Source organism: Callospermophilus lateralis, chromosome 10 (genome assembly GCF_048772815.1).
Source record: "Callospermophilus lateralis isolate mCalLat2 chromosome 10, mCalLat2.hap1, whole genome shotgun sequence".
Lineage (NCBI taxonomy): Eukaryota > Metazoa > Chordata > Mammalia > Rodentia > Sciuridae > Callospermophilus > Callospermophilus lateralis.
The window spans coordinates 41659303-41672611 of record NC_135314.1 but is presented as its reverse complement, the minus strand read 5'-3'; the positions used below and the strand labels follow the sequence as shown (position 1 = coordinate 41672611).

General features: G+C 37.1%; 1 protein-coding gene across 1 annotated transcript in view; it reads left to right on the top strand.

Annotated features, from left to right (window-relative positions):
- Nucleotides 1–6887, top strand: part of LOC143407798 (uncharacterized) — a 29624-nt gene extending 22737 nt beyond the window's left edge. The window contains exons 13-16 of the mRNA XM_077110425.1: nucleotides 15–46; nucleotides 685–789; nucleotides 2918–3022; nucleotides 6816–6887. Of these exons, the coding sequence (XP_076966540.1) occupies nucleotides 15–46; nucleotides 685–789; nucleotides 2918–2992 (212 nt within the window). The 3' untranslated portion in view covers nucleotides 2993–3022; nucleotides 6816–6887. The remainder of the gene's footprint in view (nucleotides 1–14; nucleotides 47–684; nucleotides 790–2917; nucleotides 3023–6815) is intronic.
- The last annotated feature ends 6422 nt before the right edge of the window (nucleotides 6888–13309 follow it).

Genomic DNA, 13309 nt, shown 5'->3' with positions numbered 1-13309 from the left:
TCTTTCATTTTCAGAGAAGGAGTGCTTCCCTTCTGGAACACCTGCAGTAAGTTGATGATGTATTTCTTATAGGTCTTGTTCTAATTAAGGTTACGAAAACAAATCTGTTTTTTTTTTTTTAATTTCTAAAATAAGAGATAGGGCTGGGGTTGTGGCTCAGTGGTAGTGGGCTTGCCTGGCATGCATGAGGCACTGGGTTCGATTCTCAGTACCACATACAAATAAATGAAATAAAGGTTCATCAACAACATTAAAAAAATGTTTAAAAAAATAAAATAAGAGGTAAAGAAATCTTTAATGTTTCCAAATAGCACTCAAGAATATTTATCAGGGCTGGGGATGTGGCTCAAGCGGTAGTGCGCTGGCCTGGCAGGTGTGCGGCCTGGGTTCGATCCTCAGCACCACATACAAACAAAGATGTTGTGTCCGCCGAAAACTAAAATAAATAAATAAATAAATATTAAAATAAAAAAAAGAATATTTATCATATGTTTATTTACTTTTCCATATTTCAGAAAATCATCTTTATTTTTTAATTGAATATATTGTAACCAGTGAAGTTTAATCATTTAAAAATTAGCTATGGAAAAAATAACTTCTTAAAGTTTGTTTTATAAAAGGAGACCTGGTCACATTTTAATCTTTGACTTTGCCTGGCTTGTCTTCCTTTGCTCCTGAACACAGCTGAACACCAAGGGCCCGGAAACATCAGCAATAGTAATGGAGGAAGATGATGGTGATGAAGTGGTGCGGCCTTTCACTGCCCCACGACATGGCCATACAAGACCAGTGAGTGACTAATGACCTGGTGTGCAAATCTGTGCATGTGTGTTTGAAAAACAGCTGTTTGCATTTGACTTTCAGAGATAATTTCAAAAAGCCTTCAAGTTTAAAATATTTTACTATGAGAAAATTAATTGAAGATTAAATTAAAGTTTTTACCTAAAGAGTACTCATCAAAAACCACTTTTTTGAAAAATAAAAATCGATGGATTCTTTAAAAGTTAGAATACTTAACTCACTGGGTTTTTTCTTTCCATGTTTTGCCCCCTTTTCCAGAGAGATCATCTACTGCTCTGTTTTTTTCTGTTTCATAATGTGGGTAACTCTTCTACCTAGAACTTAGATCTTTCCTCTTCCCCAGATTATGTACTTTATTTCTCCTTTTGACATTTCTCTCAAAGCCTTGATGGCATTCTCAAGACAGTTGAGAGTGAAATTCCTCCCCAGCTGAGGAGAATTTCAACAGTAATGAGCTCAGATGGAGCCAGGGAGAGAACTACTAAGGGGACTTGCCCTGGACTGTGATGTGGTGGCTACAAAGAGTGCCATTGGATTCCCATCTCATGACAGATGGCTATGTTTTCTATATTCCTTACAACTGGCTCTTTGAATTGAAAGGGAGGGGGTAGCCATTATATTTGTGTAAAATATTTGGAGACTGGATTAATGATAGATTATTGTAGTGGAAACTACCCCAGTGAAACATAAAGATAGAAATGAAAACAACTTTTAAATTCAATCGCATCAGTGAGCTGTGAGACAGTTTCAAGGGTTTTCATGATGTGTAATGAAGTTCTGATAGAAAATGTCAACCCAGAATTCTATCTCCCCAAAGCTAATAAAGGCTTCCTCAAATACAGTAAAGTCAAAAGCACCTCTGCCTTCCTGAATAAAAAAATGTCTGTCTGTCATAAAAGTATCTTTAAAAGGTAAAACCATTTATATAAAAATAATAACAGCGGAGGCAGGAGATATGCATATAAGATGACAATAAGAGCATCGGGGCCAGGAACAACAACCCTAAGATTCTTGTCCTGTGTGACATGGGGTGTCACATAATGGTCTAGCGTGATCATTGAAAGATGCGAACATTCAATAATAAGAGGGAGTCTTACCTAATCACTAAGCAGCTTAAGGCCCTGGGTTTAATCCCAAACACCAAAATATAAATAAATAAATAAATAAATAAATAAATAAATAAATAAATAGTAAATAAAAAAATTTTAGAAACCCTTTATGTATATATCCCAAATCACAAATGAATCTGTTACTTACACTTATATACCTTTTGACCCAGAAATGTAAGTTTTAGTATGTGTGTCCTAGGGGAACGCTAGAATAGCATAGATTATTGGTTGTGTCCCATTATTTAGATAGCAAAATGTAGAAAAAAATTAACTCAAATATCATTAGTAGTAAATTGGTTAAAAATAGGGCATGACCATTTAATGTACTACTAGATTATTTTAAATAGATTTAGGGAAAAAAACTGTAATATTTTGCTGGGATCAGTGGGGCATGACTGTATCCCAGAAGCTTGTGAGGCTGATTTAGGAGGTTTGCAAGTCCAAAGCCAGACTCAGCAACTAAGCGAGGAACTAAGCAATTTAGTGAGACCCTGTCTCAAAAAATAAAAAGGCTGAGGTTATGGCTGAGTGGTTGAGTGCCCCTGAATTCAATCCCTGGTACTCCTCCTCCTCCCCACCAAAAAAGATCTGAAACAGTAAACACTGTATGAAGTGGGTTCTTGGTTTCAAAACCCTACATTTGTATTCCCTGAAGTGCTGAAGTAGGAATGGGCCTGCCGCCCTGTGTTCTCTGACTAAAGCCTAGAGCAGAACCAGACATAAGCAAGCATCCTTCTTCCTGTTTGCTGTCCCCTGACTTTTGCTCTTGGCTTAAGCCTTTTCAATTAGGAGCTACTCTGGTGGGAGATGAACAAGAGGAAATACAGGTTTGACACTTCTGTCCCTCTCCCCAAACAAACCCAGCACTCCATTTTCATTCCTCTGTTTGGATCTTTCCTGTTGATTTGCAAAATAAATATGGAAAAGTAGAGTTTTAGAAAATGAGACCATTTAGAATTTAGTCAAATCTAAAATTATGGCTTGTCTTCCTTTGCTCCTGAACACAGCTGAAAACCAAGGGGCCGGAAACATTAGCAATAATAATGGAGGAAGATGATGATGATGAAGAGGTGCAGCCTTAAACTGCCCCACGACATGGCCATACAAGACCAGTGAGTGACTAATGACCTGGTGTGAACATCTGTGCATGTGTGTTTGAAAAACAGCTGTTTGTGTTTGACTCTCAGAGATAATTTCAAAAAGCCTCCAAGTTTAAAATATTTTTCTATGAGAAAATTAAGATTACATTAAAACTTTTACCTAAAGAGTACTCATCAAAAACCACTTTTTTGAAAAATAAAAATATATGGCTTCTTTAAAAGTTAGAATACTTAACTCACTGGGTTTTTTCTTTCCATGTTTTGCCCTCTTTTCCAGAGAGCTCATATATTGCTCTGTTTTTTCTCTGTTTCATAATGTGGGTAACTCTTCTACCTAGAACTTAGATCTTTCCTCTTCCCCAGATTATGTATTTTATTTCTCATTTTGACATTTCTCTCATAGCCTTGATGGCATTCTAAAGACAGTTGAGAGTGAAATTCCTCCCCAGCTGAGGAGAATTTCAACAGTAATGAGCTCAGATGGAGCCAGGGAGAGAAGTACTAAGGGGGCTGGACTGTGATGTGGTGGCTCTGAGGACTGCCATTGGATTCCCATCTCATTACAGATGGCTATGTTTTCTATATTCCTTACAACGGTCTCTTTGAAGTGAAAGGGAGGGTAGGTATTGTATTTGTATTTGTGTAAAATGTTTTGAGACTGAATTAATGATAGATTAGTGTATTGGAAACTACCACAGTGAAACATAAAGATAGAAATGAAAACAACTTTTAAATGCAATTGCATCAGTGAGCTGTGAGACAGTTTCAAGGGTTTTCATGATGTGTAATGAAGTTCTGAAGGAAAAAAAAAACAACAACAACCCAGAATTCTATCTCCCGAAAGCTAAAAAAACAGTTTCCTTAAATACAGTAAAGTCAAAAGTACCTCTACGTACTGAATAAATAAATGTCTGTCTGTCATAAAAGTATCTTTAAAAGATAAAACCATTTAAATAAAAATCATCACAGTGGAGGCAGGAGATATGCATACATAAAATGACAATAAGAGCATTGGGGTCAAGAACAACAACCCTAAGGTTCTTGTCCTGTGTCACATGGTGTGTCTCGTGATGGTTGAGCATGATCATTTAAAGATACAAACAGTCAATAATAAGAGGGAGTCTTACCTAATGACTAAGGAAAGAAAGAATAAAAAAGTGAAAAATGAGAAATGGAACAACAGGAACAGTCCTGTTTTGCTAGTGGGATGCTCCACTCCAGAAGGGGTTTTTTTCAGTTTCCCACAAAATGAAACATGACCTTACCACATAACCCAGCAATGTGTTTCTAGGTATTTACCCCCATGCATTGAAAGCTGTCCTCACAAAAACCTGTGCAAAATTTTTATAGCATCTTTATTCATATTTGCTAAATCTGGAACAAGATGTGTTTCAAAAAGTAAATGTGAGGACTGTGTGTAGCTCAGTGGTAGAACACATGCCTAGCCTGCTGAGGCCCTGAGTTCCATCCCCAGCACCACAAAATAAACAAAGGAAATCCAATGTATGTGCTACGTCCATACAATAGAATAGTATTCATGGATAAAAACTGAGAAACCATAACACCAAAAGGCATGTAAGAATTTTATCTTATCTATTTATTTATGATAGGGAAATAACATGGATAATTGACTATATGCCTATAGCGTGGGCATATTATTCTCTGAAAGATCTTTAAGAGCATAGTGCTTAGTGTTGCCCTTCCATCTAAAGGGGCTAGATGCTCTCCAATTGCAAGTGTAGCCTTGGGCTAGAAGTGTTCAATCCATGCTAGGGCACTTGCCTAGCATGTAAGTTTAGGACATCTTAAGTATGAGGAGTTTTAAAAAATCATTTAATTGCAGGAATTCAGGTAGTAGTAAGTTTTTAGAGCAGTGAATTTATTCACTATGATATTATAATGGTAGATACACAGGACAATATTCATTTTTCAAATCCCATAGAATTATATAGTCCAATACTTTGTATTGAGTGAACTTTGAGTGAACTCTACTGTCAACTGTCAGCTTTGGATTAATAGAAGTACTTCCATATTTGTTCATTTGTGGTAGCATGCTTGCCTGGCATGCATGAGTCCCCAATGTTCAAGCCCCAGCACTGCTAAAAAACAACAAAAGTGTATTAATATATAGATATGTTTCCACAATAGGTATCACTGTAGTAAGTATACTGCACTGTAATGCAAGATATCAATAAGAAAAAGAGGGGCCAACATGGGAACATTTCAGGACCCACATTTTAAGACCCAGGATGCATTTGGAAAAAGCATTTGCAAGGCTAACTAGTTGTCTTTTCAGTTTTGAAGAAGGTCAGCGAGATCCCTTAAAGTGTTCTTCCTGTGTCAAGGCAACTCAGCGAGGGTCTCTATTGTCTGCTCCCTTTTAAACCTAAAATTTATACTAAAAAATCCATTAATTAGAAATAATTTCACTTCTAGAAATTTAAAGGTAATAATCAAAAATTAAAGAATACAAAGATTTTCTAAAGGGGATTGGTTAAACTATGAAAACACCCATATTAATTCACTATTCAATTTAGCCATTAGAATCATTTTATGGTCAGTTCGTAGGAATGATGCAGATGGCATATAACTTTTGAAGAATGAGAGTTTCAGTAGATCCAAATCATTTTGAAATGTGACTTTTAAAAAGCTTTTGAAGTTTTAACAGGATTGTCCACATTGATAGAAGGATTGTCATCATTTTTCTTTATACTTTTATGCACCCCAGGTTGATTTTGTTTTCTTTAAGCAAATATATTGCATTTATACTTAACCCAGAAAAGATGAAACTGCCAGGCCTGGGGGCACACACCTGCAATCTCATCTTCTGGAGAGGCTCAGGCAGGAGAACCTCAAATTGGCGCCTGCCTGGGCAACTTAGAGATACCCTGTCTCCAAATAAAATAAAAAGAGGGCTGGTGTATAGCTCAGTGGTAGAGCACTTATTTGCCTAGCATATTCCTGGGTTCAATTCCTGCACCACCCACTACAAAGAAAGGGCAGGGCGGGGGTGGAAGAAAGGAGTGAGGGAGGAAAGGTGGGAAGTTGAAGAAGGAGGAGTAGGAGGAGGAGAAAGAAGAGGCAGAGGATGAAGAGAAGAAACAATAAAGGAAGGGAAGGAGGGGAGGATACAAAATTCAAGCAGGAAGGGATAATGATAACCTCATTTTACTCACTGTAGTATTTATAGTGATTGTCTTTGCAGAATTCAGAGGGACTGCAGATGTGGTTCAGTGGTAGAGTGCTTTCCCAGCATGCACAAGGCCCTGGGTTTGGTTCCAACACTACACAAACACACACACACACACACACTCAAAATACTTTCATAAACTTGATAAATTACATTATCACTTGTTGAGTTACCTTAAAAATGTCATAAATGCTGTACTCAATGGTTGCACACCTGTGATCCCAGTGACTTGGGAGGCTAAAGATGGAGGATCACGAGTTTAAGGCCAGCTCAAAAATTTGGTGAGACCCTATCTCAAAAATTGAAAAGAAGGGTTAGGGATGTAGCTCACAGGTAAAGCCACCCTGGGTTCAATCAAATAACTTGTCCATTTGATGCTGGTGTGAGTGTATTAATGGGAAGTTTAACTGTTGATTTTTAGAATTTAGAACAATTAAAAACAACTGTTTTCCAAACAGCTTATAAAAGTTATGGTTGGGACTAAGAGAGGTTTGGGCAGGTATTAAAATATGGGTTGTTTAAGTCAACTGTATTCATAAGTAGTCTTCAGGCCTTAGTTGAAAGAACATGTTTTGCTTCTAAATTTATGCACTTTTTCTTTCCTCTCTTTGGCAGCGCCCACTCCCGAACATGGCGAAACAGCTCACAAGTTAACTCGGCACATCTTGGCAGCCAAGAATGGCATCCTACTCTTTTAATTTTCTGGAAAGGAAAATGTTAAAAATTTTAATAAAGTGTTCATTGTTTTAAAGGACTGGTACCATTAAATTTGCCATTTTAGCCCTGTTAAGTGGACAACTCAGAGGCATTAATTACACTCACAATATTGTACAACCTTCTGTTTAAAGAACAGTTTTGTCCCTCCAAACAGAAGCTCTGCCACCATGTAAGTGAGAACTCCCATTCCTCCACCTCCACCCCCTGGCTGCCACCATTCTCTTTTTTTCTTTTATTTGTTCTAATTAGTTATACATGGCAGTAGAAGGCACTTTGACACATCATACACAAATGCAGTATAGCTTCTCATGTTTCTGGTTGTACATGATGTAGAGTCACATCAGTCATGTGGTCACACATGCACCTAGGGTAATAATGTCCACTCTTCTTCCCACCCCATACCTGGCTCCCCTCCTTTCCCTCCTCTCTGCCTAATCCTAAGTAACTTTATTCTTCCATAGTCATGCTCCTTATGGTGAATTAGTATCAAAATATCAGAGAAAGCATTTAAACTGTGGTTTTTGGAATTGGCCTATTTTGCTTACTATGATATTCTCCACTTCCACTCATTTACTGGCAGATGCCATGACTTTGTTCTTCTTTAAAACTGAGTAATATTCCATTGTGCATATTGACCACATTTTCTTTGTCCGTTCATCTGTTGAAGACACCTAGGATGGTTCCATAGTATAACTCTTGTGAGTTGAGCTACTTTATAGCATTGATGTGGCTGCATCTCTGTAGTATGCTGATTTTCAGTCCATTGGAAATAGACTGAGAAGTGGGATAACTGGGTCAAATGGTGGTTTCATCCCAAGTTTTCTTAGGAATGTCCATACTGCTTTCCATGCTGGTTACATCAATTTGCAGTCCCACCCAGCAGTCTATGAGTGTGTCTTTTCCCCCATATCCTCACCAACATTTATTTTTGCTTGTCTTCTTAATAATTGCCATTCTGACTGAAGTGTGAGATTAAATCTGAGAGTAGTTTTGATTTGTATTTCTTGAATTGCTAGAGATGTTGAGCATTTTTTCACATATTTTTTGATGAATGTACATCTTCTGAGAATTGTCTGCTCAGTTCATTAGTCCATTTATTGATTGGGTTATTTGGTTTGGGGGTGTTAAGATTTTTGAGATCTTTACATATCCTGGAAGTTAGTGCTCTATCTGATGTGCATGTAGTAAAGATGTTCTGCCATTCTGGGGGCTCTCTCTTCACATTATTGATCATTCCCTTTGCTGAGAGAAGCTTCTGAGTTTGAATCCATTCCTTAATTACTGGTAAGGAATATTGTTTTATGGCCCAGAATATGATCTGTTTCAATGAAAGTATGAAGTGTCCTTAAAGGGAATGGGAGTTCTGTAATTTTTGGGTGTTGTATTCTATAAAGTCAATTAGGCTGAGGTAGTTGATACTGTTGCTCCAACCTTCAATGTCTTTATTAATGTTTTTGCCCATTTAATGTATTTACTGAGAGAAAGGTGTCAAAATCTCCCACAATGGTTCGTAAGTGTTTCTCCCTTTCATTCTGTTAATTTTTGCTTTATATATTCTGAAGCTGTGTTACTGGGGTTTATTATTAATTATTGTCGTATCTTTCTTCAGGATTTCTATTTTTGGTAATACTTTTGCAGTTTATTTTATCTGATATTAATACAGCAGTTCCAACTTTTCGTTCTTAATTTTTGCATTATTATTTTCCTGACTTTTTAACTTTAAATCTATCTGTATCTTTAGATTTTAAGCACATCTCTTGTAGACATGATTAAGTCTTGATTTTTTTTAACCCATTCTGATAATCTCTGCCTTTTAACTAGGTGTTTAATTCATTGTGTCCAATGTAATACTGATATATTTGGTCGTAGGCCTCATATTTTCCTCTTTGTTTCCTCTTTGTACCATCTGACCTTTGCTCTTCTGTTCTTCCTTTTCTGTAATCTTAAATTTTAACCATCAACTTAGAGTTAATGTTTTTATTTAAAATGTAAAAAGCTTCTAAGTCCATACTATTTTATTTTATTTTTTGGTACCAGAGGGGAACCCAAGGGCACTTAACCACTGAGCCACACACCCAGCCCTTTTTTTTTTTTTTTTAATTTTTAGAGACAGGTCTCAGTACATTTCTTAGGGCCTTGCTAAGTTGCTGAAGCTGGCTTTGATACTCCTGCCTCAGCCTGAGTCACTGAGATTGCAGACACATGCCACCACACTCGCCTAGTCCATACTAATTTTAACCTCCTCTTATATGTCGCAGTTTTGACAAGAATTCCATTTCCATACCTGATAAATCCCACCATACAATGCTGTCATTTTTCTTGAAATGCCGCAGTCTGGCTGGGCACAATTCAGGAGCCACTTGTCAAAAGAAATGAACTTTATTTTTATAACACACACACCGCACCACACAGCTTTTCAGGCGTTCCCTCAGAGCCCAACTACCACCACTGGCTTCCCACAAGTCTCTCAACCTCCCCCACTTCTCCTGCTCTTGAGGCCGATTGACTGGGTTGCATGGGCGGAGCCAAAAAAGTCCCCCAATGAGCAGCTCAATTGTCTGAAAGGGTGGGGAAACAGCCCAATGAGCATCACTGCAGAGGAGCCAATCAGTTGGCAGCTATAAGTTTGCTGGGGTCGCTGTGAGCCAATCATCAGCTGGCAGCTGGATGTTTGCTGGGGCCCTTTAGGCTGTGGCTCTCAACATCTCCCCATCTCTGTTTAAACAACAAGCCTGTGGCTTAGGGACTATGCCTGCCTTAGGTTGTCCAATACTACATATGGTCCTTACCCATCATTGGATGAGCTAACCTCAAGGCGTCAGCCTCCTGTCTTAGGTTGGTACCATTGCAATTGGATCTTACCCGTCATTGACCACCGGTCCAGCATACAGCCACACCTATGGATAGGTCTTTGTACCAGCGGGGGGGGTGAGGTTTTTTGCCTAACCTCTGTTGGCCCCCAAATTTTAGCTGAACGACCATCACAAGCAGAGGGGAGGAAGATACACCAAGCCAATTGACGGCTCCTTTTGGAAAAATTGTACCACCAATGACACCATCAGCAAAAATACCCGAACACTACCACAAGTCACTGCACCAACAGATAGTTCACAATGCATTCATAGTCCAGGCAACTTCTGCACGCAGTTCAGTGATGGTTCCTTTTGGAAAAATTGTACCACCAATGACACCACCAGCAAAAATACCCCAATACTACCACAAGTCGCTGCACCAACAGATAGTTCACAATGCATACAAGTGAGTTCACAACACATACAAGTGATACATAGTCCAGGCAAGTTCTGCAAGTAGTTCAGTGGTGGCTATTGCAGAAGCTATAGATTGGTTTTATCTTTGTCTTCACCAGCACTGGGATGAAAATAGGAATTCTGGCAATAATGGCTAAAGAAAAAATTATGTAACATTCCAGAAGGCACTAAAAACAATTTTTTTAACAATTTACATTATCTTGAAGAGAATTATTAAATATAATGAAAAGGAAAGGTGAAAGTAAACAAACAGATCTGTTAACCTTTTTTGTTCACATATTAAAACAATCCTCAACAGCTGTTTACCCAATTTAAATCACGTGAATTAAAAAAAAATATATTTGGATCCATTTTTCCATGAGTGCTCATCATATATGATATATAGACATACGTACATACAAACATACAACATAAAACACAAGTGTGCACACATAATATAATACAACACATAACATAAGGGTAAAGGCCTTATAACTTTTCACAGGTGAAATCTCCATTGCAATGTTTACAAGCTTTATAGTCAAAAAATAGAACTGATCAGCAGAACATTAACCTAGGTCTGTATGAGCTCAAACAACAAAATAGAATTTCATGATGTGGGAAAGGGTAATAATAAAATAGATATTGAAAAAAGCATCCTGGTTCTGTCGCAGATGTAAGGGTAGCCAAACTGGAGTTTTGGATATCAGCTGTTATGGATTTGAGCCAAATCATCTTCTTTTTGGTCTGTAGAAATCGCTTTAGTTAATCTCTCTGGAATCCAAATCGGCTGCTGTTCTCCCTGTGGAAACACGCAAATAGACCCCTGACTCCAGACAATCACTGGATCACCTTTCCATTGTCCTGTTAGAATATCCTTCCAAAGTACCTTAGGCTTATGTACATTTTTTGGACACATATGCCTTTCCGTTGCACTAAGTCCTGATGAATCCAAATTTAAAAAGTTTAGAGTAAAAAGGGTTATTTTAAGTTTATCTTTGGGGAATATATACCCCTTCCCAATTCCCTTTTTGCTTTAATAAGTACATTTTAATAGTTTGATGAGCTCTTTCAACTATGCCTTGTCCCTGTGGATTGTATGGGATTCCTGTTATATGACTAATGCCAAATGATGAGCAAAATTGTTTAAGAGAGGTAGAAGTATAACCAGGGGCATTATCTGTTTTTAACTGTTTTGGAACGCCCACAGTGGCAAAATTTTGTAAGCAATGAGCTATAATATCTTTAGTTTTTCCTCCAGCATGAAGGGAGCCCATCAAAAATCCGGAAGAAGTATCAACTGTAACATGCAAATATTTTAACTTTTGAAATTCTGGCAAGTGTGTGACATCCATCTGCCAAATATGGTTAGGTATCAGTCCTCTAGGATTGACTCCAAGATTAACTTGTGGTAAAAAGGTCACACAATTTTGATATTGTTTTATTATTTGTCTAGCTTGTTCCTTAGTTATTTTTAAATGCTTTTGTAAAGTATTAGCATTGACATGGAACTTTTTATGAAAATTTGTAGCTGCTTCTAGTGTAGAGAAAATATGTATGTCATGTTTAGTTTTATCTGCTAAATCATTGCCCAAACTAAGGGCTCCAGGCAATCCTGTATGTGCCCTGATATGTCCTATAAAGAATGGATCTTTTCTGTCCCAGATTAGACTTTGTATAGTGGAAAGCAAAGAGAAAACAGTAGAGGAAGGGGAAATCCTACCAGCATCTTCAAGGGATACTATAGCATTAACTATATACTGACTATCGGAAAATAAATTAAATACAGAATCTTTAAACATCACAAAAGCTTGTAATACTGCATTAAGCTCTACCTTTTGAGCTGATTGTTTGGGTACTAAAAATGTAAAAGTTTGATCAGGTGTAACTATTGCTGCTGTACCATTATTTGACCCATCAGTAAATATATTTGGAGCTTTCATGATAGGTGTTTTTCTTGTCATTTTTGGAAAAATTACAGGATGCGATGACCAAAAAGACAATAAAGGATTAGATGGTAAGTGGTTATCAGATGAAACATTAGATTTGCACATGATTATTGCCCAAGTATTTAACTCGTTAGCTAACTCATCAATTTGATCCATAGTACATGGAGTAATAATTTTATTAGGAGAAATTCCAAACACTCCCTTTGCTGCTTTTATTCCTTTGAGTATTAATTGTCCTACAGGCTCAGGATACCTAGTAAGAATAGTGTTAGGAGAATAAGATAAATGTATCCATAATAATGGACCTTCTTGCCAAAATACTCCTGTAGGAATATTTTTTGTTGGTAGTACAATAAATAATAAAGGCAAACTTATATCAATTCTATCCAAATGCATATTTTCCATATATGTTTCAATGATTTTTAATGCCTTTCTTGCTTCAGGCATTAACATTTGGGGTGAATTTGGATCTGATGGACCTTTTAGGATATCAAATAAAGGTCCCAACTCTCCTGTTGGTATACCTAGATAAGGTCTTATCCAATTTATGTCTCATCATAACTTTTGAAAGTCGTTAAGTGATTTGAGTTGATCTACTCGAATTTGAATTTTTGGTGGATGGGCCATGGTTGAGGATAATAGAACTCCTAAATAATTAATTGGAAAATTTAATTGTACTTTATCTATTGCTATCTCTAGATTATAATTTTTTAATAAGTTTGTAAGTGTGGCAGAACATTCTAGAAATGTTTTTATCTTTGTGTGCTAATAACACAGCATCCATATAATGAAATATTTGTAGTTCAGGATTTTGATTTCTAAGTGGCTGGATTACTTTGTTAACATAAATTTGACACATAGTTGGGCTGTTAGCCATCCCTTGAGGGAGTACTTTCCATTCATATCTCTGATCAGGACCTTCATGATTCAGTGCAGGGATATTAAATGCAAAACGTGGACTATCCTTTTTTTCAATTGGAATTGAAAAAAAAAATCTTTAATATCTATAACTAAAACATACCAGGTTTTTGGCAAAGCAGACAATTGAGGAATCCCCGATTGAGCAGGTCCTATAATAACCATCTCATTATTAATGGCTCTTAAATCTTGCAATAATCTCCATTTACCAGATTGCTTTTTGATTACAAAAATGGGAGTATTATGGGGAGATACAGAAGGTTGTATATGTTCTTCC